This window comes from Melanerpes formicivorus, unplaced genomic scaffold, assembly GCF_026170545.1.
Source record: "Melanerpes formicivorus ecotype bairdi unplaced genomic scaffold, bMelFor1.0.p_v2 SCAF_28, whole genome shotgun sequence".
NCBI classification, from domain to species: domain Eukaryota; kingdom Metazoa; phylum Chordata; class Aves; order Piciformes; family Picidae; genus Melanerpes; species Melanerpes formicivorus.
This window is the reverse complement of record NW_027142380.1, coordinates 4,501,220-4,527,157: the sequence shown is the minus strand read 5'-3', so window position 1 is coordinate 4,527,157 and position 25,938 is coordinate 4,501,220. Positions and strand designations below refer to the sequence as shown.

General features: G+C 41.5%; 1 protein-coding gene across 25 annotated transcripts in view; it reads left to right on the top strand.

Moving 5' to 3' along the window:
* MAGI1 (membrane associated guanylate kinase, WW and PDZ domain containing 1) overlaps positions 1-25,938 on the top strand; it is a 372,565-nt gene that overhangs the window by 280,569 nt on the left and 66,058 nt on the right. For 13 of the 25 annotated variants that reach the window (XM_068154295.1, XM_068154292.1, XM_068154289.1 and 10 more), the window contains exons 3-7: positions 821-940; positions 13,248-13,454; positions 15,701-15,911; positions 19,410-19,492; positions 22,946-22,984. In XM_068154295.1, the coding sequence (XP_068010396.1) occupies positions 821-940; positions 13,248-13,454; positions 15,701-15,911; positions 19,410-19,492; positions 22,946-22,984 (660 nt within the window). The remainder of the gene's footprint in view (positions 1-820; positions 941-13,247; positions 13,455-15,700; positions 15,912-19,409; positions 19,493-22,945; positions 22,985-25,938) is intronic. The other 12 variants (XM_068154308.1, XM_068154302.1, XM_068154301.1 and 9 more) reach the window with 2 other exon arrangements.

The window sequence follows — 25,938 nt, the reverse complement described above, 5'->3', positions numbered from 1 at the left end:
CTATTGAACAGAAATCAATCCTAATCAATTTAGCTGTGCTCAGTGACCTAAAATGCAGTGGCCCAAGCCATCTTCACAAAAAGTCACAAAATGACTCATCTTACACCATGCTTCAAAGGGTTGCAAATTGGTCAGAAGGGAGAAGAGCTTCAGAGCAGGCAAGGTAGCAGTGATTAGAGACCTGTTCTCTGTGGGCACTACTTAACTTGTCACATGCTAGAGAGAGATTCAGGGTGAGTTATTACTCAAAAGTATTTCTTGAACTGGAATGAGTTTGTGGGTGAACTTCTGTGAAAAGAGATTGCAGTTCACCTCTTTAGTGAGGGGGTGTGAATGGTGCATCAAAACTGTCTTGTGGTAACAAATAGAGATAAAATATTAAAAAATAGAGAATATAGCTTTATGATGTAAAAGAGTATTTGGTGAGATGAAGTGATGAAGGAATAATGGAAGCTGGAGAGAAATTCTTTCTCTGAGATTTCAGATTGCAATTTTAGTAAGTACAAGACACCATGCCAATAGCAGGAAGGTAATTGCTGTGTGTTCCCAGATACCAAACTCTTCCAGCTGTGTTTCTGCATGTGAGAGGAGAGATTTCTTTACCAGAAAGTCTTTCTGAGAATACCAAAAACATTGTCATTGAGTGGAACATCTGGTGCTGCCAGCTCAACCTGTGATCTGCATCTTGTCTTGTTTTCACATGGGCTCCTAACTTCTGTTTGACCTCTTTTGACACTGCTTTCTTTATGATACCACTCTCTTACCGGTTTAACTCTTGATAAGAAAGAAACTATATTAATGTGCTCATTTTTCCTTTCAGGCACAACCCGCCCTCCAAGAGAAGGAGAAGTGCCTGGTGTGGACTATAACTTTCTGACTGTGGAGGAGTTTCTGGACTTGGAGCGAAGTGGGACTCTTCTGGAAGTAGGAACTTATGAAGGTATGGAGCACTTCTGGTAGCACCACACTTGTATCATCCTCACTTTAATTAACTAGTTCGAGTTAGGACCTCATTTTCTACCCTATTGCTCTACTTCCCTTCTTTCTCTCTACCCTGAGAGAATGAATTCCAGTATTGCTGCACTTTTGTCTTTTCCCTTCAAGTTAACTCAAAAGATTAACATCAGTAGGTCAGGAAAATCCAGTATGAGATCCAGTAACAAAATTCTAAGGGAAGAAAACCTGGCAGTGAGTGAAAATGCATCTGTTCTTTGTATATGCTGTGGCTCACTTCCTTGTTCACTTTCTCTTTGCTCCTGCTGTCTGTTTTTTCCCTTCATCTTCCCTAAACACACACCCTTCATCACCCCGTTGTGTCTCACTGTGCAGCTACTTGATGCACTGCTTTTGGCCTTTTTCCCCACTTCTTTATTCTTGGATAATTACTTCTCACTCGCGGCATTGTGTTGATCCTTTTTACAGCACAGCTTTACAAACAACAGCACTGAGACAGCCAAGGGGCATTGAAATGTCACCAGGGTGAGAGCTGGAAAAAGATAGCTTTGAGTCCCAGATAAATGCAAGGCAAATTGGCCGTTATTTAGATGCAGAATAGGATTCGTGTAACTTAAACCTGAAATCTACATCTCCTTTAAATTGAACCCTCCTTTTGAGATGTTTTCTTTGCCCCTGTTGGGTTTGTGTTTGTTTTGGTTTGGTTGGTTGGGTTTTAATTATTTGTTTGTTTGGGGTTTTTTTTGTGGGCTTTTGTTTGCTTTGGTTTGGTCGGTTTGGGTTTTTGTGTTTCTTGTGTGCGTTTGGTTTGTTTTATTCTCTTCCCTGGAGAACATTCAGCTGTACCTTTTTAAGACAATGAAAAGCAATAGTTACAAGTTTCAAAGTTCTTCCACTGTGCTTCATCTTGTTCAAGTCATATTTCCATCTGCAAGAAACATAATGGATCTTTTTGTATTTATGAGAAGTTGTTAATAAGAAACATGAAGTACAGTTAAAAACTATGAACTGCCCACAACTAGCCAATAGTCTTTGGAAAAACAAAAACAAAACATCAAATGTGAACAGAAAAGACTTTGACATGTGGGTTTGGTTTTCAAGCTCTAAAAAACCCTTCTGAAACACTGTTTAGTCTGCTTCTTTAGAAACTCCTCTGTAAGGTCACCTTTAAACCTTGCATTATACCCAGCTGCAGACAACTGCAGTGTCCAACCTGGTTTGCATGAAGGTGCTAAATGTATCATTTGGTTTCACTCTTCCACCTCTCTGAGCTGATTAGCTCCATCAGCACCAATGCTAACGTTCCAGCAGCAGCACTTCTCCAAAATGAGCTTTTCCTCTCGATGTTTCTAATTATAACACTAAATTAGTTTTCTTTGTCATGGTGCTCGAAATAGATCAGCTGAACTGCCTCACCATTTCTTCCTGATCCTATTTGTTCTGGTGACCTTTCCAATTGGAAAGACAAAATGGGTAACTGTCTGTAAGCTGGCTCCTGGGACATGCTGGGAATTAGTTTTCAGGAAATGCTGTACCCATCTGGGCCAGTTCTAACATGGTTGTTTCATTGCATATGTGATTATATGCAGTAGCAGCTAAACTGTGTAGATTTTGTGGGTTGCTCTTTTGAGTTGCTGAAGATGAGGTGGATTTCTCCCAAGTCTAATGAGTATTTCATTTCACTGGGTGAGAGCAGTGTCTGAACTTTAAAGGATTAATTTGTCAGAAATGCTGAGAAGCCTCTTTCCCCATTGCCATCAGTGGCACTGGTGCATAGTGGTGCTGGAGAGCTGGCCTGTGGAAAGGAAAATCAATGAGAATAAAGCAAATAATGATGATGCATGTGTGCACGTATGCATCAAGACACATTACTATTTGATTGTAATGTGAAAGAAATAAAGTTCATTTTTCACTTACAGCTTCAAGAAATGATTTTGCTGCCTTCTGAGATTTCTTTAATGGCTTTGTTGTACTTTTTTTGGGAAATCTTATTTTATAACTGTACTGATCAAGACAGTGTTGATTAGATCTGGGAAGATGGTGTGACTCGGACTCAATACTTCAATCACCAGTGATTGAAAACAAAACAAAGCAACAAACACACAAAAAAACCCCACCCAACCAATCTGCCACAATAAAACCCCAGACCACAAAGTAAGTTAGACTGCTTCTGTCCAAGTCTTTGTTATTACCCATCTTTATAGTCTCATATTAATTACTATTTGTTTCATGCTGGATTTTGCTGCTGCCTTTTTCTTCTACTAAAAAACAAACCCCCCAAAGTACCACCATGATGGAGCTGATTGCATTTTTGACCCTGCCAGTGATGGTTTATTCTAAACCAGAGAGATGGAAGCCAACAAAAGGGAATATCCTTCTCTTTCTCTCTGAAGAACAATAAAACAATCCCTTTAATGCATGACTTTTAGTAGTAGTAAGGCTACCTATTATATGGGTAGGAATCAAATGATTACGAAGATAGGTTTGCTTTTGATTACAGTGTACTTAGGTGATTTAGGGATGAGGGAAGTGGAATCCTATGCAATGGAGAGTAGTGATGAATGGGGAAGTTTTTGTTGGCCCAGCAGACTGGTGGTTTGGGGTCAGGGTGGTCTCAAGTTTCCATCATGCCCTTAATTTTTAAGTGTGTGTTGGGGGAGAGGGATGCCTGCTCTGTATTTCTGTGCTGTGTTTGAGCAGCTGGAGAGGAAATCTGACCTGAATGATCAAAATAAAGTTTTGACATTACTGGATGACTTTTGTTTGCCTCATAAAAGCATAAACAGGGAGCCATCTGAAGAGGGATAATGTTGATGTGGATACTATTGATTTGGAAAGACTAAAGAACAACAGAACAGTCAGAAACCATAAAAGAGTAGGAAAGTGCATCAGGTTTTGAAAGAACAGGCAGGGTTTTGGAAGTGCTCTAATTGCAAATATTGTAACTGGAAGCTGAATAGGATTTAAAAAAAGGTGATTCCTATCTACTGGGCTCCATGATGTCATTGTTATTTCTTCTGGAGCACTGCAAATAGGTGGCTCTGGGCAGTTCTTGATTCACATCCCAGTGAATGCAGAGTGAAGGTGGAAAGTGCTTTTCTGGTCACCATTCACCTTCCTGGTCTGCTCTGCACCCAAAATGCTCCAAAAATTGTGATCAGGTGGGATGTGGTGCTTGCAAGCCTTAATTCCTGAGGTATGTCAGTTCGAGTTTTAACACACTGATTTTTAACCATGAAGCCTAGGTGCTTCTTTCCCCCTCCTAATGAAAGCTACACGTTGATCACATCGATTCAGGAGCTGAAATCCTGGAAGAGCTGCCCAAAGCTTTGATGCGGCACCAGTACTGGCGCTCTTTGCACCACGTGTGTGCTGGCGAAGCTGCACACCACACACTCGAGCCAGTTAGTCATTCCCATTGACAATGCTCATTAGGAAGGAAAAATCTTTTCAAATTGAGCATTGCCTAGGCCTTCTGGTGCATAGGAAATCATGATAATTGTGATCTCAGGCATTTATTGACTGTTCCTTTAGGGCATAAAATACTGACGGATGCATGGAGGTAGTTGTGTAGGTTACTAATTATTTAGCAATTACTTCTGCATTTGAACTGCTGACTCTCACAGAGCCTCCAAGGGAGGGCTGTTTGAACAGGACCACAGCTTCTTGATTTTTATCCACATTTCTTCCCCAGCTGCTGAGTGGCCCTGGGCAGATCAGGTAACTGTTCTATACTTCAGGTTACTGGCCTGGAGAATATTAAAACAACACTTCTTTCTTCATTAATATTACAGCAGATGTCCTGTGCCTGCAGTTATCTGCTGTTACAAATAGGAGGGAGAGAGTGGAAGCAGTGGTGTTCTAGAAGGTTGTTGTGAATGCAGCAGTGGAGATGTGTACTGTGCAGAGATGCAGAGGTGCGTTTTGAATGGGGTTGGCTGTGTCACCGGGGTCTGGCGAGGCTGTACTAATGAATGGCTGCCCAGCACTTCATGAGCCTCAAAAGAAAAAGTGCTGTGCTTTATAACTTGTGAAGGGTTATTACATTGTAGTATATTATTGTCAAGGCATCATGTTTCATTCTCAGGACAAGTGTTATGTGATTGCCAAGAGAAGTAATAAGTAATCTGCATTAGTCTCATGACTAAGATGTAATGGGGTGACTTGCTAACGGTTTTGAAGTGTATAAAACTAGATACTCTAGACAGCATCTTAGATTGTGATACTTAATGAGTGTAATATATTACCTTAATAGTGCAGTTAGAATTTCAGCTGAAGTAGAGAGGTGTATTCAGCAACATGCTTCAAATCAAGATGCCTTCAGCCTAATTTATCTGATGTTCTAGCTCACCTTGGGTCTCTATGTAGACCCCACTCCTCCAGCTGCTTCAGCAATATTCCTGTGTTTTCTTTGCTGCTCTTCTGATGGCTTCACAGCCTGTGTGTCTCGCCAGCTTGGTACGACTTTGCAATGAGAGCTGTGCCAGGGGCATGTCAAACATGACAGAAAGACTGGACAAGCAAGGGTGGCAGATGCTGGGGATGCCCATGCAGCAGAACATGTTCCGCTTAATAAGATAAGATCCGCTTATTATTGTCTCCATACTCCAGATTGAGTCAATAAATCATAACGGCTCCTTTAGCACCATTACAAAGTGTCGTGTCAGATACCCATTTACTAACAGCTGTGCACTGCAGAAAGATTCCTTTTCTCTTTTTGACTTTTTACACTTTTGATTTCATTTTTTTGTTTGTTTTGTTCTTTTTTTAATTGCTGCTAATAAAACCAGGCAACACATTCAACACATTCTTGAGCACGTGCACAGTTATCAGTGCAGAGCATGAGTGCTGCTCTACTGCTGTAACCTGGTAATCAGTTCTTTATTCTGCAAACAGCTAAAGTGGTAGCTGAGTAACTTTAAAAGCAAATCAGCAAACATTTGATAGGGTTTTAGAGTGGTTTTGAGTTTCACATGGCATTCCTGATTGGTTTCTTTCTGTGTGTGTTCAGTAAGATATTCTTCATGTGACCTCTGATATTGTTCATTACAAGTCCTGCATTCCACTGGTTTTGATTTATTTTAGTACAAAAACCTTGTGGGGAAAGGTTGTCCACAAACCCCTCTGGCAAAAAAAAAAATTATCTATCTATCTATCTATGATGAGTTAGTCACTTTTTCCTAAGTTAGATTTCAGGTGCTTTTAAGGTATCATTTACTCTCTAACCACAGTCTGATACGCTAAGTCTTCATTGGTAGATGGCAGCCCAGCACATTTTGGCATTGTTTCTTGGCACTGGGCTGTGGTCAGGACCATCCCTGGAGTTGGCTAGTCTGTGGTGGTGTTACCCAGCTCCATCCATTGCATCTGGGCAGCTCTTCTGTGCCCTCCACAAACTCCAGCATTTCCCTGCCACTGCAGAGCTTGCCTCAGCTGTGAGCTGCCATACACACACCACTGCCTTCTGGAGAGGCAAGGTGTTAATGGGACACATCCTCATGGTGAAAGTATACAAATATATAAATATTTAAGTATTTGCAAGAACAAGAGCTGCATATTGCAATGGCTTAAGATGATATTTTTCCTAGGTTCTTCCAGCCTTGTGCTAGGTAGGCTGTGTTCCAGCTGCTTCTCCATTGTTCTGTCTATATACTCTGCTTATTTATGTTCATTCTGAGTTTTTTAATCAGTTTGCATGTGGATACAACAGCTGCTGTGATACAACTGGGCTCAGGAGTCACCCTGAGCCTCCATAGCCACCTCATACCCCAAGCTCTCGTTGCTTATGTGTTACTTTAAGTATCTTTGCTTTGTTGTAGAAGTTTTCCATGCATTAAATATGCTTGGACACAACTGTATGTGAGTGTTAACAATAGCATGTGGCAATACCTAGTGATAACACAGGAAAAATCAGGATAGATGAGCCTGATTTGATCTGTAGGTGATTTTCTGCTGTGCTGTCTTTGCCTCTGAGGACACTAATTGGTGTATGTGTTAGATTTCAAACACAAATTGAAATGTGAGTATTCTAATGTTCTGACTAATTTAACAAGCAATTCAGGCTGATCTTTCCTTTAACCTCACCATTCATACCTGCAAAAATTGACAAAGAATCTATTACTTAAAGCAAATTGGATTTGCATATACTATAGGTTAATTTCTCCAAGATTTCTTCGGTTGCTGCTGATGTTTTGCTTCTGATCCAGATGCTGTATCTGTGGCCTCCTCCTGGTTGCCTGGATACTCTGAATTTCCTCAAGGCAATTGCTAATCAATGTGCAGTTGCAGCTAGGTGAATCCCACAGACAGCAGCCAGATCTGTCATCTAAATGTAGAAGTCTGTAGCAGAATGTGATCAGGGAAGAGAACAGACAAAACACTGTAGCAGGAGCTCTGCTCCCAGGAATCAATTCATCCTGTGCTAATCAGACACAAGCACTCTTGCTGGATAAAATGAGTAGAAGCTCTCCTGCTGAAATTAAGGGTCAATTGTTTTGGTTCTTGTACAGCACAGAGAAGAAGAGCTGCATCTCAGAAAACAAAACAATTACATTAATAATTACAATTTAAAGTCTTTGTGTCAAGGCCTTCCTTAATTTTGCTGCTTATCTCAAGTCTCTTTCCCCAAATACCCATTTGCATCAATGCAGTAAGCAATGAACAGCTTTTTAAAACATGAGCTGTTAATGGAGTCCTTGTTAACTCAGAGTGGTGGCTTTGAAGATCAGGTGCGCTTCTCATGGACGCAGGATCCTCTGTGGCACACAGAGGCTTTTGAGTGTCTTGGGATTTTTGTAATTGCAAAATTATGCCTCACAGTAGGCATGAAGAAATTCAGAACTGTGAGAGACAAATGCACTCCCAGGCCTAAATTTCTTTGCACCAGAAATGCAAGACAAATGATCCTCCCTGAGAACAGAGAATAGCTGCTGTAAAACAGGTCAAAGTGACTGAAATACACAGTTTGGGACCACGTTCTTCAACTGATATGGTACCACATGGGATTAATGCTTAAGCTCGTGCTGACCTTGCATGCCACTCCTCTGTCTTCTTTCACATCTCCATGCCAACTCTGCTACCCTGTCCCCACCCCAGCAGCCTCCATGGTCTCATTTTCCCTCTCTGCAAGGTGAAACATCGACTTTCACATCCATTCCACTCCAGACCTTTTTAGATTGTGTCTCAGTTCCTGTGTGTTTCTACCCATTCCAGAAACAGCATCTTGGAGGGATGGAGTCCTTACAACTCAAATTCAGTGGTGATTGGCAAAAGTTTTTATGGGTTAGATTTGTAGCTATATTATGTAAGGGTAGCTAATTGGTGTGGGTTTTGTGAACTACATTTCAAGTTTCAGGTCACATAAACAAATTAAGGTTGTCTGGGAATTTCATTGCCCATCAAGGGAATATTAAGTAAGAATGTTTTATTTTGAAATGTGACAAATTTTCCCTTACCACTAGGTTTCTAAAACTTACCCAAAAAAAACTCTTGGCTGACAGCATTGCTTTAATTCACAAGCTGTGGGACAGGGCAGAAGCTGTTGTAGATTGCTTGCATTGATAGTGATCACTGCTTGAATTGGCAGAGGAAGAAGTGTTATGATGCTGTGAACTTGTCTTATTGTTGTGATTAGCTGTTACCAAAGTCTAATTACTGTGCATGATGCTAAAATGTGTAAGCTGCAGACACTTAGAGATAAGGAGATGAAATCAACTCATTCCAAACAGCTAACCTTTGTTCCTTTTTTTCCCCCCAACTGTTATTTTTGTGCACTCTCCTGAGCGGTGCTTTAGAGTGTGTGGATTGAGTCATGGCTTTGGCTGCAAAAGCTGCCATCAGACTTCAGTTGTGGTTAAATAAGTTTTAAGCACCAAGGGACTGAATAAAACAAGGGTTAGTGAAAGGTGATGACAAGGAACTCACTTAATGGTATGTGCATCTACTGAGTGAATGCATTGTTGTTAGCTATTAATTCTGTTGCTGTAGGCAGGATCCAAATGTGATTGAGAAGAAGGTAAAGCTTAGAAGCCCCATTCCCATAGGAATCACACATGGGAAAGTACAATTTCTGCCATGCTTGCAGCTCCAGAACTGGCAATCCATAGAAAAGTAGAGGTTTTCCCACTGTCCTGATCAAGAGACATGCTTCTTCTGGGACATGAGCTGCTCTTTTCCAGCTTTGAGACATCCCGTTAGGGGCACACTCCTCAGAAGTTTTGCAGAGCTTCACCTGAGCTCAGCACTCTGGGGACTCCTGCCATAGCTACTCTGCTGACTTCAGAAAGTGTTTTGGGATCCTCTGGGATGACAGATGCTTGTGTATGCACATGTAACATGCTGTTAATAATTAGAGCTGATTGGATATTCAGTGCAAATTACACTGGCTATGAAGTTAGCCCCTTCTTTAGGCTTACAAGTGGCTCACAAAGCACTGTTAAAGCATATTTTTCAATGTATGTTTTTTCATAAACATTGACAGAATTCATTTGAACAAATAATGTTGAGTCTGAGTGTTTTAAAATCTCTTGCTGGGCTGTTCACTGCCAGTTATTAATTGTGCACTTTTGGATTTCTGAGTCACAGGGTAAATATTTTCCTCTTCCTAATTTCTGGGATTAAACATGAGTTTTGATGATAATTGTAAGTGCCAGGCCCTCCTAATGGTGTGCCCCCGTCCCCAGCCCACATGTCATGTCTTCAGAAACAACTGCTTGGAGAAATAGATCTGACTGCATACCACAGACATAAGGAGAAGAGAGTATTTCCATTTTCTGGTCATTCACCATGTCACCTGGAAGCTAGGTTGGAACTTTCTTTTGCAGTTTTCCATCATGAGGTGGGTTATATCCCAAACCTGTATGTCCTGAAGGAAGAACTGTGGTTCTTCAGATTATTGATTCAGGCTGAATCTGCCTCCTGTGGAAGAAAATGAAAAGTTCAGCCTCAATGGCTCCATTTCCCATATTCTGTAAAACAAACCCCATGCATGTAGAGCCATACTCCATTTCAAATTCATATCTGCTCTTCCTATGTGTTCATCTGTAGTTATAGGGCTCCCCTAAGACAGCACATTGTGTTGGGAGAAAATAACTTTTCACTAATGTTAGTACCAACAACCATGGCTGGCTTGAAAAGTAACTAATGATTATGATACAAGCAAATCTGAAACATTTTAGAGAAGCCTTTTTTTCTGCTGTGGCCTGTTAGGTTGGATTAGTTGATAGGTTGGACGCGATGATCTTGAAGGTCTCTTCCAACCCGGTCTGGTCTGGTCTGGTCTGGTCTATTCTATTCTATTCTATTCTATTCTATTCTATTCTATTCTATTCTATTCTATTCTATTCTATTCTATTCTATTCTATTCTATTCTATTCTATTCTATTCTATTCTCCAGCCTTGCTTGTGGCTAGAGGAACTGAAAAGGAGCAAAACTCAAAGATATAATCATATATTTCTCTGTAACTGGAGAAGGGATGGTATCATTTTTCTCTGTTCTTGTCCAGGTGAAATAAAAATCCATGCTAGCAACATCTATATATTCCTTTGAGTCACTTTGTTGTACCCATCACAAAACAATTTAACCATTTACAGCAGACCTGAAATACATTTTGCACAAAATAGTGATGTGCAGTGCCATAAATAAGATCTGTTCTCACATAGGGGGCACACACTTGAATCTCTCTGCTTAGCAGTTAACACTCTTAGAAAACACATTTTGTCTAGAAAAACAAACAAACCCCCCAAACCTCAATGTAGCAGCATTCTCCAGGAGAAATGCTACAGAAGATAAGGTGGCAGCAGGCTAGATTATCATTTTCCTGCCCACCTACCTTTGTATTCTTCCTTTTCACTCCTTCCTCCCCATTCCTCCTCTTTTTGTGTAAAATAATCCTGCAGTATCTAGAGCATAAGAATCATTTCTCTTGCAGAGACTGCAACCTGCTTGAGGAGCCTCCCATCCCCATTAGAGGCTCTTTCCAGAAGAAGTAATTTCCTTCTCCCTATAAATTATGCATCAATGTACACTTAAGATTCTGAAATGATGAACAGAAGATGAAAGCATTGCAGAGTGTTGCTGCTCCTATGGAGCTGAATCCACAACGTTGTATACAGGCTGGGACACACCTTGTTAAGACAAACCTGCACATGTTGCTCTCCTAGTACTCCAGCTGTAAAAGCATGGAGATAGGAGCTCCTTCAACTTCTCCATCCTCAGCTCTGTAAGAAAGACTTTTTTTTTCCTCCTGGAAAGCAGCAAGGGGGAAAGATAGCAACATGAACCCAAAGTGATCTTCACAGATGGGCTCCACCAGCCTGAGCCAGGGTGATTCACAGTCTCTGTTGTTCCTGATGTGCTTGGAGACCTTCCAGAGTCTCAGGTTGAATGTTAGGACATACACAATCCCTGTGGCACAATCTGTCTTACCCTCCAGCTGACAACAAGCACACCTTAGGGATCGTAAGGGACTTAGGTGATCTAGTGAGACAGATAATTCAGCCAGCTAAAAAGGACTTGAGATGAGCACCTAGTACTTCCAAACTGAAAGAGGGTTATGTCATTTTGAACCTCAAGTGTGTGTTGGCTGAGCAGTATGAAATACATTGGGTGAGTTGGGACTACTGTGTACAGCAGTGGGGCAGGTCAGTGCGGAGTTGCTTGGCTAGCTTGTGTCAGCATGGGAATGCTGCTGCTGTTTGCTTCTGCAGCAAAAGGAACACGTACATATATATACAGATAAATGATAAAGAAGTTGTTTGTTTGTTTGTTTTAATCACAAAGGAGGTTTTAAAGTGTCTCTGCACAATCTGCCCTTGGCGTGTGGTTTCCATCTAGTGTAACAGGGATGATGAAGGGTCATGTACCCCTCCTGTGGAAAGGATGTTTAATGTATAATGTAATTATGTACTGAAAAATTGAAAAATAAGGCTTTTAGGTTATGCATAGCCTATGGAGATACATAAAGAATGTAATCCCATGTGCATGTATATTTAAGAGAAGAATTTTGTGCTGTTGCCACAGTTAAGTGTGCACCCCCACGTGGGTTTACAGAAAGCTATATGGAGGGCATGCTTTGTATTTTGTCATGTCAGAGAACATAGGGAGAATTTTTAACTTAACCTTTGGAATCTAAAGGTGGCAAATGAAAATCAATAATAATACTGTCATATAATTATATGATTATATTAATAATAATAATAATTCCACACCTGAGGTTCCTGTGGAGTGTTTCAGGGCAAGTCAAGCACATCTGTGGTGTTTGAGGTGAAGTGAAATAGGAGCAGTGAAATACCTTCAAGCAGTTTTAGCATCAGTGAACCTGCACTTCCTTTGTATTTCTTCCAGGGGCACTTAAAAGGAGGAGACTGGCTGAAGCTCTTGGTGCTATGGTTTAGTTGATAAGATGGTGTTGGGTGATAGGTTGGACTTGATGATCTTGAAGGTCTTTTCCAACCTGGTCCATTCCATTCCATTCCATTCCATTCCATTCCATTCCATTCCATTCCATTCCATTCCATTCCATTCCATTCCATTCCATTCCATTCCATTCCATTCCAACAATGAAGCATCCCAAGTACTGTTTGGATCGCTTCTGCTGATGGCTGCCAAGAGCTGTGTTTGCGTAGCTGTGGGTGCATCTTTTTCCCTTCAAGTTTTGCTTTAAGGTCTGGTTGTTCACTTCTACCCAAGCTGACCCAGTCAGCTTGTCTTAGAAGAGAGCAGTGCCACGTGGTGCCTTTCCTTTTCCCTCCTTTGACATAGTTTTATTTCTAAGAGAGAGAATAGTTTTTTGTTTTCTAAACGCCACATCCACCCAAAAAGAACCTGTGTATTAAAGCAGGCCATTGAGCCTTTCATCACTTCTCTGGGTGATAGCAGTCATGAATTTTTTATTTTCTGCAGGGCTCACTCCAGATCTGCCACAGCATTGTGTGGGTGCACACATGTAAAAAGGCTACTAATTGAAATTCAGATGTAACGAGATGAAGTTTTGCTATTCACCAGGCCTGCTTTTTGTCTTAGCCCTTGTACACTCAGTGCACCGAAACAATGCAACCATTGCTTCTCCTCTTAGATTCACCCAGAATAACTTAAAAGCAAAGAAATACTTCTGTGTCAACTCTGAAGGTGAAACATGCCCCCCACCCCACCCCAAAACTGGAATGGTGTGTGTTTATTTGTTTGCTTATTTATGGGGAGAAGCAGAGATTTTGATGGAACTGAAAATGAAATAGGAATCTTGCTGCTGTAAACTGTTGCCTTTTGAAGATGCAAATGTGTCTCTATTGCCTAGGTAACTATTATGGAACGCCCAAGCCTCCCAGCCAGCCCCTCAGTGGGAAAGTGACTTCCACCGATGCTTTGCAAAACCTGCAGTCTGGCTCCAAGCAGTCGACCCCAAAGCGAACCAAGTCTTACAATGATATGCAAAATGCTGGCATAGTGCATACAGAGAATGAAGAAGAGGATGATGTACCTGAAATGAGCAGTAGCTTCACAGGTAAAACAAAAATATCATGGTCCATCAGTTAGGATACATGGGGAAGGTTTTTAGAGGGGGATTTTTTTGGAGGCTTTGTTTTTGATGGGTTTCCTGCAAAGGTGACAGTCCTGGACAGAAGCGGCCAGCAACACCTGAATGGCAGATGTCCAGGTGTGGACGATCACATGCACAGTTGTGCCTTCTGAAGAGGCCTTGTAGCATTGAGCTGGAAGAGACAAAAACTGGGGAAAATTCAAATCCATAGTTGCAGAAAATTCAAGACAGAGTTAAGCTAAGATTGACAGTTATAAACATTGTGAAATGGCTCAACCAGGATTACATTTGAGAGTAATTATTGCTTCTTCCTAAATCCATTGCTGCCCTTTCCCCTTTCTTGTATCTAGAGAAACCCACCACATACAGCTCTAGGTACTCTTCTCCCAGGTACACCAGCAAATTGAGGACGGCTTGCTTGCAGAAATGGGGGTTGGAGCATGGGCACAAGCTCTTTATTTTGTAAATGCCTTGTGTCTCACTGAACACAGATCCCAGTCACAGGATCTGATTTTGGGAGGAAGCTTGTGGGAGATGCTGTTTGACCTCCTTGCTGCCCATCTCAGTTTGGTGCCCCTGAACTAGGTGGAGCTTCATTTCTCTTCTGCGTTTTCCTTCACAAGATGAAATACAGGAAGATGCAGCTCATTCGTCACAACATTATCACACCCTGGCCCCTTGCCTCCATAAAATGGGCACAGACTCAAGAAAAGAGTTATTTCTCATATACTGAAGTGATTCCTTGTGCTTATTTCACATTTAAGTGTGCTAGCCATATTAGACTGCTCCTGCTTCTTCAGGAGACCTCTCGGTGACTTGTGTTTTCCAGACTTTGGCATGTTTACACTCGCAGTCTTAAGCTGGCGATGATTCATTCATGCTTCTTTATCTTGTCAGCTTCTACCTAAAAATATCAAACACCATAAAGGCTAGAAAGCAGTCAGCTGAGGGTACTGGTATAGTCTAGATCTTTTTCTTCCTTCTCCTCCCAGTCTTATTATTTCAGTCTCTTGTCTTTTTGTAATGGCAGCACATAGATTAGTAACAGTGTAGGAGCTGCAATTAATGGACCTCCTGAAAATGAAGGCTGGGGACTTGAGGAGATCCATGATCTCCACTCTGGAGGGCAGAGGCAAGGTCTTGAATCTGAAGCCCTTTCAGTCTCACTGCTTGGGACTTAGCAGTGTCAGACACTGATCTCCCTGTCTTTTGCTGAGTGTGTTGTCTGCTGCATATTCTGGAGGCTGGTGGTCTGAGGTAATTTGGAATTACTGCCATCAATTTTCATCACCTGCAAGAACCAGAGAAAATCCATTTGGTAGACAGAGGGGTAGTTTGAGAATTTGTCTGTTGTTGCCAAAAGCTCTCTGTGAAGATGTTAGGGACACAGACTTGGTTTATGGAGAGAGCATTTACTGTGATTAGGTATGGAGGGAATGAGCAGCAGTGTTCCATGGATATGGCTCAAAACTGCATGGATGTAAGTGTGAGAAATGTTTTCTTAGAGAGAGGAGGGCCAGATCCATTATAAAATCCTCCTGAGTGACTTTGACTGGAAGGAGACAGTGATGAGCCATGGAATAAACCACCTCAGACAGGCAGAAGAGGCAGTAGTGAGCAGCACTAGTGGACACAGGCTGCAGTGCTGACAATTATTTTAATTTTTAATTAAAAACAAAACAAAACACCTGCATTGCACTCAAGATGTTCACCACTAGCTTGTTGACTTTGAGCTTCTGGCTGCCTTCTCCACTTGTAAAAACCTCCCCTTTTGATCATTCTTCAAACAGGAAAATTTATTCTCCTGATCCCTGTCCTACAATTGGCGCTGCGGGAGTGAACTTGTAAGCCTGCTCAGAAGCCCATTGAACTCATCTACATCAGTGAGCCCTGGCCTCAGACATCTTGGAAAGCTTTGGTACCTCAGCAGGGCCTATTAGAGTCAGCACAGTAGCTGATCACAGCTTCTGATTTGCACTGGCGAGGACCTGGCTGGCGGAGTGTGTGTGGGCAAAGCAAGCCTGTCCCTGCTGGCAGAAGGACTGCAAAGTCTCTGCCCTCAGTTCATCTGTGGCTGTGTCTTGTGAATTAAAAACCAAACCTAAACAAAAACAAGAAGGAAAGGGAAACTGTAAGGATGAGGCTGGAGAAGCAAATGGGATGAGAAAAAGACTGATTTTCAATCATATTTGTGCTTGTTCTTTCTGCAGCAGAGTCTGGTGACCAGGACGAGCATAATACGCATATCGTAAGAGAGACAGCCCCACCGTCCGCCATTGAGAGCCACACCAACCTTCCCACCACGGAACCATCTCAGAACCTCCCCCAATACCTACCTCCTTCTGCCGAGGATAACCTAGGTCCTCTGCCGGAAAACTGGGAGATGGCCTACACTGAGAATGGAGAAGTCTATTTTATAGAGTAAAGCACATCTTTATTGTTCTAGCTCTCTCTCTCTCTCTCTGGGCATAAGTAAACCCCCATGGACGCATTTGGTGTGTATATGTCTGTGTGTGAAATATTTAGCCTATACAGTTATCGTACAGAGCTCTAAGTTCTGTACTGCTTCTGAAGGAGTTTTGCATTTCCGGATTGGATTAACATCCAAATTATTCCTGAGTTCAAAGGCAGAGGGAATTGCTTGTTTTATGAGGCTGGTTACAAAAGCAACAGACACTTATAAAATGTGGGCCAGTTGTTTTCACAGGTGGAATGAAAGCTCCTAATTGAAAGGGCTGAGACTCCATGTCTACAGCCTGCTTCTGTGCATAATGCAGCAGAGAGAGCTCCTCTAGTCTTGTGTTCAGGCTGTAGCACACTCAGGGAATGGACTTGTGTGTTGTCTTCTTGTCAGAGCAAACAGACCAAACATGTTAACATGCTCCAGTGGTTTGCAGAAGGCATAGCTCAGTGCAGAGCAGGCACAGTAAGTTCGAAGAAGTCCCTCATGCTCTGCAGTTTTTGTCTAGGAGCTGAGTGCTGTCAGCAGTTTTATGATGATATTGATTTTTTTTCATGCCATAAATAATAGTTTCTAATTATACTTGTCTAGATTTATTGAGATAGGAGTAACTTACAAAATGGAGCCTGTTAGTGGAAGAGATTTCTTGCACTGAGTTTAGCTAGACATTAAAATTCAATTAGCTATTGAAACTCATGCCCTTAGCTGCCAAAGTGGAGGAGGAGGGTGAGGAATTGATTTTGGATTTGATTGCCTGTTTAACGTGATCTTGGTAACTGAGATCCTCTGTGTGTGTACCAGAGGCCAGTGGTCATTGAGTACAGAAGTGCCTCCTCTGCCAATGCCTTTCTGGTCCTTTGGAGAATTATGCTGGGTTAGGGCAGCAAGGGGAGCAGTACTTTTCCATCATTAGAAGTGTCTTTTGGATAGGGCCAAGGAAGGGTTCATCAGAGCAGGTTTTCCTTTGGCTGCAATGACAAGGAAACACATCAGAGTGCCAGCAGATCTGAGGAGCTGGGAGGACTGAGAACATTGCGGCAGCTTTTAACCAGCTGGGAGAGAGCTGCTGTGAAAAAAAGGCCATTTTCCAAGGTGTTCTCAATTACCTTGAAGAGGTTCCACCAACCCCCTAGAGTAGGCCAAAGTCTAGAAGGCACATTGCAAATTCTCATGAGCATCATGTCAGATGAAACTGAAACGTGTTCATTATCCTGAACACAGTATTCTGCCCCTCATTATGTCCTCAGGGTGCCTCATTCTTTGACGTGCTTTCTGGCTTTAATGTATATAACACAGCCTGAGTAATAGCCCATCCAGCCTGCCATTTTCCTCCCTGCAGGAGGGCAGATGATGAGCACTAAATATGCCCAAGCAACCAGTTGCTTCATTTTTTTTGTCCCCACATGGGCCCCTGCTGTCATTCCTCACAAATGCTTCAGCTGTGGGTTCTGCTGCTGCTGCCAGTTCCTCCAGAGCTCATCCCCATGGCTGCTGTATTCTCTGTGAGTGTGTAGCCTCTCAGCAATGGAGGATTCTAGCACCTTAAATGATTTACTAGACCTTTCGCCAGAGAGTCATGTATGTGGTGGGAAAATGTAGCCTGCATACACAACTGTCTGCCTGACATGGAAAGATGGTAGCAGGTCTGCTGCCTTCCCTGCAGTGCAGGCTGACTGTTTGGGGGATACATACACATCAGGGATGATTTTGTGCAAGAACACGTTAGTGTGGATGCAGCACTGGAGGACTGCAGTTCTATTAATTCTGAGGACACCCAGAGCCTAGAAACAATTTAGCTTGATTTGTAGCAAATTAAGAGAGCAAGCTAATGAGCTGTGTGGACGCAAGCTGGCTCAGATGTCTGTACTGTCATCTACAGCGCTTTAGATTATCAAGTCAGGGTGCTGAGAGGAACAGCAGAAGAACATCTGAGCTTGCACAGAACCAGCACAGGTCCGGTGGGGCCAGAGCTGCGTTGCAGATAACCAATCCTGGTGGCTTGAAGCTGAAACAATTTGGCCCTTGAGATATTTTTTTCTGGTGCTTTAATTGGGATTTTCATTACCCAAAGTATCCCAGTCTCACATTACCCTGTGTGTAGATCCGTGCATGTTACAGGTCTAACACAATCTGTCCCTCTGTATATTCTGGAAGGTGTTCAGCTAAATATTTTGTGCCTCAGCAAACGACACTGTTGTAAGCTTTTGGTTAGTGAGACAAAGTTGCAAGAAATATGCAAATACTCTCTTGCTCTCCTCCCACCGTCCTCTTTCTCAGCTAGACTACAGACCTTCTTATTTATAACTTGGCAGAACCCCTCGGCTTTATTGCTGCTAATTTGCCTGACTTGCTGAGTTTCTACCATTCAGTTTTCTGGTTGGTGATTAATTGCTCTGAAGCACACAAAAGGATTAAATATGTTTACTCATCCTGCCTTGGGGCGGCTGCATACTAGGGTGTGTAAGACAAGGACATTTTCTTTACGCACTTGGATTTTAGGAGTAGAGCAGTCCCTCTTCTTCTGGTAAAATACAAGTTTTCTGGTCAGTTGTTAGTTCCTCAGGGATCATAGCCCTATTACAGCATTTCCAGTTTCATGAGGCGGTTGTGAGGCTAAGGTGAAATGTGTAAACCTCTCTGAGACATTGAAGGAGAAGTAAATATCATTACAATGGTATTGAAACTTAAAACCGTTAAGCAGTGTTAAAGGCTAAGCTAGATAAGTGATACCTCAGGGACTGGAGAGATGTCTTTGCAGGTTATGCCTAAGATGACATCGGGTTGTAAGGGAGGCATTATATTATGAGATTGTGTATGCAAATGAGATGATGGGAGAAAATAATTACTAGAAAAATGTATTTTAAGCCTGTTTACTATGCAGCCTTCCCCGCTGGGACTGGCAGAACAATACTGTCAGGGGACTCGTAGAAAGGAAAAGTTGAAAGTGAAGCTGTTCAACTTCCATCAAAGGCTTTGAGGGAACATTTTTATTTGTGTAATTAAAAAGTTTTCACAGGAAATTTTGGGTTGACTCGTGCTTGGGTCAAACCTGGACAAATGTCAAAGGTCTTCTGCCGGAGAAAAGGTCGCTGCGTGGCTTAGGGTGGAAAGGAAACTTCTGTCTTTTCATCAGGGGGCGAACAGCTCAGAGGCAGCTCCTGGAATTAAGAAATCAAGCTTTAAAATTAATATTATAGTATTGCAGCTTTCACATACACCTTTCCAGTAGGAAATGATGATTTGTATATTGTCATTTTTCACCTTTGTGTTTTCAGTGCCTACATTCTTGTGGTTGGGTCGACTAGTTCACAAAATATTGAATTGTAATGTCATTTCTTCTGAAGCAAAACTCTGCCTTCTGGGTCTGTTGAATAATAAAGAGGATATATACTTTTATGTCACTGATACTTCAGCTCTGCTTTATTAACAAAGGTCATATTTCCATTTTTGGTTTCCAGCCATAACACAAAAACAACATCTTGGCTTGATCCACGGTGCCTGAACAAACAGCAGAAGCCTCTAGAAGAATGTGAAGATGATGGTAAGAGACTGAAAACGATGAAATGATAATGTGTTTGGTCCATTTCTAGGTGGCTTTCTTCCTTTCCTTTTCCCCTTTCCAGTTACCTGTGTTCAGAAATACTTTAAAAAGAAAAATAAATGGAAAAAGGTTTATTGGTAAATGCATAGAGGCAATGTTCATTATGTTATAAAATCACTGTCTGTGTGTGTTTGATAGCTGCTGAGGTAGCAGATCATTTAATAAAAGTCAAAGGGGTGCTAAAAGTAAGAGACCTGTGTTTTTGCAAAAGCATTTGAATAGTCACTGATGCTGAACAAGACTCAAAGCTTTGCTCCCTGGATCACTGTGTAGGAGGAAAGCAACTGAGTCTCTGCGTGCTCCATTGTGTTACCCTACAACCACCTGCTTTACATGAATTGAGTTACATGGTTCCTTCCTTGTCTGAGCAGAAGTAACTCAACTGCTTCACCTCTGCTGTTAAATTCTGACTGTCCACTTAGTGTTACTATGGCTAAACCCACATTTCCTTTGGAAGTGTCGATTTTTGCCACTGAAAATTTACACTGATATAATTTTGTATTCCTTGAGATGTTGAAAATGCAAGCCACTGTCCAGTTTAGGGCAGCCAAATGCAGGACTGCTGAAGGACATTCTTCCTCTGCATCTTCTAGGAGATGCTGGAAGAAAAAGAGAATCATGATGAAAAGAGTTTAAATATTGGGGAAAACTTCTGTGGAAATTCTGGTCTACTGACCAGGAAAGACGATGACATTCTCATGCATAGTTTTGGCTAACACAGCGCTATCATGATAGACATATCTTAAAAATAGGAGGCTTTACTTCATCAGTGTTGGTACTTTCCTTGTCAAATTACTTTTTATAATATGATTAACCTCCTAATGGTGTGAATCAGTTCAATAAGAATTATGATGTTATTTCAGAACAGAGTCAGCTTAATCCCTCTTTACCATTAGGTTCAAATCTGGCCCCCAGCTCTGCTGTTACTGCTTTTAAATACGCAGTTTTTCAACCTCTGCTTCCTTTCACATGTGAGATTTTGCAGGATATGAGAATTTGCTCGTGCAGCCTTTGCTACTGTGATGAAGCAGATCCCCAACATCCTGGTGCACAATGCAGCCTTGCCCCAAACCACAAGGATGTGTAAAGCCCAGGCAAAACCTGAGCATGATGATCTGATGCCTGCTTCAGATCCTTAGCAACTGGCATCATCTGTCAAGAGCTGGAAGGCCTTGCTCTGCACCTAAAAATGGATATGTCAGTGGGTAATCAGAACTGGAACAAAATCAAATAATAAAGTACACAGACAAAGCTCCCTCCTCCTTGCAGACAAACTTTACTGGCAGTTTAAAGACGAAGTTTCTAAGTCTCAGCATAACCTTCCCTCTTTCAGAGGGTGGTTTTACCTGAAGCACAACTTCTCTCCTGGCTTTCCTTACCAGCAAGAGTCCCATTGCACCTGTAGTCCTGCTAATGCCAACAAGCAGCATGTGCCTTTGGGGGTCAGTATGTCCCATGCTGTAATCTGAACCAGGGCAAGAAGCAGCCAGAAGGAGAAGTCAACAATGGATGGCTAAGCTCCTCAGTTGAACAGTTTTATGTCTCTTTGGAGAAGGGAAAGTTGTTTTTTTTCTGTCCTCTTAGAAGACAAACTGGAATAATTTGTTGAGATTAGAAATATACAGCTGGTATTTTTGTATGTAATTATAGAATCATAGAATTGTTAAGATTGGAAGGAGCCTCAAGGATCATCTAGTTCTAACCCCCTTGCCATGGGCAGGGACACCTCACACTATAGCAGGTTGCTCACAGCCACATCCAGCCTGGCCTTAAAAACCTCCAAGGATGGGGCTTCTACTACCTCCCTGGGCAACCTGTTCCAGCATCTCACCACCCTCATGGTGATGAACTTCTTCCTAACATCCAATCTGAATCCACCCATTTCTTGTAGGGTAGCAGCATTTTTGTTTATCAGGTCCTTCAGATCAGATAATTTCATCTTCCCCCACACCTCTTCACTTCATTCACTAAGTTGCTCGGGAATTAATTTCTTTAACATTCACTAGTTTGCCAGTTACTTTATCGGTACAATGGTGCATAGCACCATTTTGCTTGGCTTCTCTGATATTGTGTTGCACATAAGGATAATTATATCTCAGAAAATAATGTGAGCACAAAGAAGAAAGAAGGGTATTTTTACTGCATCGTAGAAGCTGGCTATTTTTGGCAAGGGTCACTACTGGATGTGGTGCCACAGAAGTCGGTGGGACTCCTCCTCTCTTTTGTTTGTTTTGTGTGTGTGTTTTCAGACTTGGTCTCATCTTGTTTGTGGTTCTTCTAAATGTTAGATGTTGTTTCAGGTTTGTTTGGGTGCAGTTGCCTTGTGTTTTTTCTTTATCAGGATACGTGTCCCTTACAGGCGTTTGGTTGTTTGCAGTCGTTTAGGGCTATCAAAGGAAATTGCAGTTCATGTTTCACGCCAATGGTCCTAAACAAATGTTTTGGTAGAATATTGCTGCAAATAGGTTGTGGAAGTGCTTTTTCAGGTGTCCAAATTTTCAAAAGCAGTGATGTGACACTACATCTCCTGTTTGCTTCTGTCATTCATTTATGTGGCTTACACTTCGCTGTATTAGGTCCAAGGTTGTTTTTACCATCTTTGTTCTGGTTTTGCCATCATCGTTCATTTTCAGACTGCATTATTATTATTTATAGGCTAAGCAATACTTTAATCATCTGTGTCACTGTTAACTTATGAATATGGAGCAGATAATGATAAATGGAGCAACAGTGAATATTGATGGCTTTGTGTCTTTGAAAAATTATGTGATCTTTGTCCCAGGTGCCCCACTAGATGTGGTGCATTCCTGTGTATGCCTCACCAGTGCATCTGGACTTCACCGTGGCCCAGTGCCTCCAGTAATCCAAGGCACTTTGCTTCATGTCTGTCTTAAATCATCTGAGTAGTTACACTGAAATCAATTGGACCTTGTATGCACATAAATTTAGGTACTTTCTTGAAAGCCTTGCTACATTAGTTTTTATTTAGATGCAAGGTTTCCCTCTCAGAATTCTTCATTAGTATTCAGATCTGGCCTTCTGATAGATCCATGTGTCTACAGAATGGATTACTGAGGTTGAACAGAACAGATCTGAGGGAGAGGTTTCACTACAGTGAGAACGTGAATGTATTACTGTGCCATATCAAACTGAGGCATGGAAATAGTCAATTGACTCAGATTGTTTGAGAATGCCAGAACCAATTCTTTTATTATCTGCATCAGATCCATCAATATTCTGATCGCTAAAGTGTGAAAAATCAAAAGCTTGGGCTTGGTCTGTAGAAAATTAGTGCTGGTTCTGCTGTTTGCTCTAGGGAATTTCTTGCTTGGTGCTGGTATCTGAAATTTTCTTTTAATTTTTTCTGTCTTGTTTACTGCTCTTCCCTTGGAGAAGAAGGGGTACACACGGAGGAACTGGACAGTGAACTAGGTAAACCATCCATCTCTTGTTTTGATGTTTGACTTCAACTGCACTGTTTTAAGCCTTTAATTACTTTCTCTTTTGTATCATTTTACATCTTTCTGTTTTGTTTTTGTTTTAATTTTGACAAGCCTAATTTATCAGCCAAACTTCCATTGCACACAAAGCATTAACCTTCCCCTAGTTGCAGATTTACAGTGTTTTTCTTACTGAGTCAGAGTTTGGAGAGACCTGGAGAGTCTTAATCTTGCAAAGTTTGTTCCAAGTTGCTTCCTCCTGGACCCTATAGAATTGGGGGGTTTCCCATTGGCATCACTAGCTCCAGGAAAAAGCTCACAGATGCCAAAGTTGATATCAAGTAGCTAATGATAATTTTTCAATGAAGCCAAAGACGTTCCCTAGGCAAGAGAAGAAAGTGTGTTTTAGGCAGTTTGAGTATTGCACAGGATGCTTCTGCTGAGCTTGTGAATGAAACAGCTGAAAATTTTGCCTCAGTAGGTGATTTTCTAAGCAGATGATTTTCAATGATGTGGTGCACTTTCATTTGCTGCATCTTTTGTGAAGAATGCTGTCTTGATATCTAATCTCAGTGGTGCTCATTCTGTTTATAGTGATGGTGGAGGTAGTTGTTATTTCTGTTCAGCTATGCTCTAGTGCACTTGGAAAGCTGAAAGGCGAAAGAGGTTGCATAGGATTTTATTTCCACTAGGTCTATTATTGCTTTTAAAAAGGACTGTGTTTACAGTTTATAGTTCTGCATACGAGGATTGTATTACCAGAGAATTAACCTGTGGTTTCTGTAATGACTTGCAAGTAAGTGTATTCTCCTCCCTGCTTTTGTGTGATTGATAAGGCATCAGCAGCCAGCAGCTATTGAGCAGACTTTTAACAGTACTCCAGGAACTGTTCTTCTAGATACTATGACTGGAATAATGTTGGAGGCCTAATTTCCTTTAATGCAAGAATTTGAAAGAAATGACAATCTAAAGAAGAATTCAGTCGTTTCTGTGGTACATTAGCATTATGTGCAGCTCATACAAATAATCAGCAGCAGACCAAGTAACACCGGAAGTAGGTGGATGGACACCAACAACCTGCAAAGATTTCTCATGAATGTCTTTAAAAAGAGTAACTTAAAATAATGAGTTGGGTTTGTTTTTGGTTTTTTTTCCCTAAAAGTACATGTAGAGACAATAATGAAAAGGAAATGCTCTGTTCTTTCAGTCTGGTATCAGGTTCTAGTGCAAGAGAAGAGCTGAAAACAAGAAATAATGCAGGGAAACTCATTTAATTGACAAGCCTGACCCCCAGTTCTGCAGGCACTTACAGACACGAGTGTTTTGCTTGAACATCATGAGATGTTCCCTTTGTTTTAATTCAGATCAGCTTTACTGAGCTTACAGCCCATCAATACACTGTTGAGATTTTCAACAGTTGCAGTGTAAATGAGATTTTTAGTCAGCTGAGTTGTTTACAGCAGCATTACTGAGGGGACCTATAAATATGTGTCCCGTTTACTAACCGCACTTGTGGTTAGTATAATCTGTGTGGCACCAGATAGTTAGCTTTGTAGTTTATGAGCAGTTTCTGTTCTAAATGTAAGAAAATCAGACCTTGAAGCATTTACACAACTTCATGTTTTCCAAAGAGATGGGTAGAATATGGAGTAGTAGGTCACCTCTTTTTCACAGAAGGGTGAGCAAAAGGACACAAAAATTCAACCTTTAGAGTAGAATTTGGCATGCTTGTGCAGATCCTGCTGGCCTCACAGAGAGCAGTAAGAACTGAGTAAACTGAGGTCATCTCCAGCTCCTGTATAGTGATGCATGGGTGTGACTGAAATAGCTGATGGCTGGAGAAATTCTTTTTTAGGAAACCATTCATCTCTTCTGTTGGATAGGATACTAAACAACAGCCTCTCTGTAGGAATCCATGTATTTACCTCAGGCTTTAAAGTGTAGACTTGGATATTTGTCCACTGAATTTACCTGCTGACAAATGCTCTGAGACTGCAGAGTGCGGCATGGATGTACCAAAATAAAAACCATGTGGCTCACTCAGGCTCCTAATGATGCCAAATGGTTTTGGAAATCTCGTATTTGTGATAAAACCTAATGCTCTGGGTCATCTGCAGTTTGGTCAGAGAGGTAGATAAGCAAGATGAATAATTTAAAGCCACTGAGAAGCTAGGTTTTGCATCATGGCTATGGAGAGTATTGCCTATTGATTTACAGAGCATTCAGAGATTTTTAGAAGTCAGGATGTGCATCTGTGCAGTCAACAGGTGATGTGTTGAAAGCTGCAGTTACTTGAGGAAACATACAGATGTGTTCCTTAAATGGAAAGCTACAGAGAGGTTTTGGTACAACACCATTTTGGGGGGGTTAGGAATGTGCTGATTTTGTCACCTCCTATGAAAATGCTTTAAAAGAAAACAAAAAGTAAAACTTCATACCAAAACCTTTAGTGAATAGAAGAAAAATACCCCACACTGTTTAAACTTTTAAAACCAGAAAACACTTAAGAGTCCAAAGTAGACAGAAGATACAGGAAAAACTGTGGAAAAGTTGTTGTAAGGCATTTGTACATGACTTCTCCCCTCCCTCACTCACTTCTTATTTTCCTTTTACCCTTAGTTTATTCTCTTCACCGTTCTACTTTCATCATAGTGCAATGAATTAAATGGCTGCCACAACTTGTGATTTCCCTTAATTTAATTGCACCAAAAGTCTTCAAGGCAGCCCCACAGTGTTTTCGCCATATGGGACTCCTTTGCAAATCTGAGAGTTCCCTTTGCAAAAAGACTTTCAACCCTGGCCTCTAGTTCTCACGTCAAGGTGTAAAGGAGTGTCTGCTTCTGAGGTGTTCCTTTCAGGCTGATCTGTTGATAATATTGTGGAGTGTTTTCATAGCCAAAAGCTAGCACTGGCTTGCATTTCATTGCTTATGTCTCAAGGAATCCA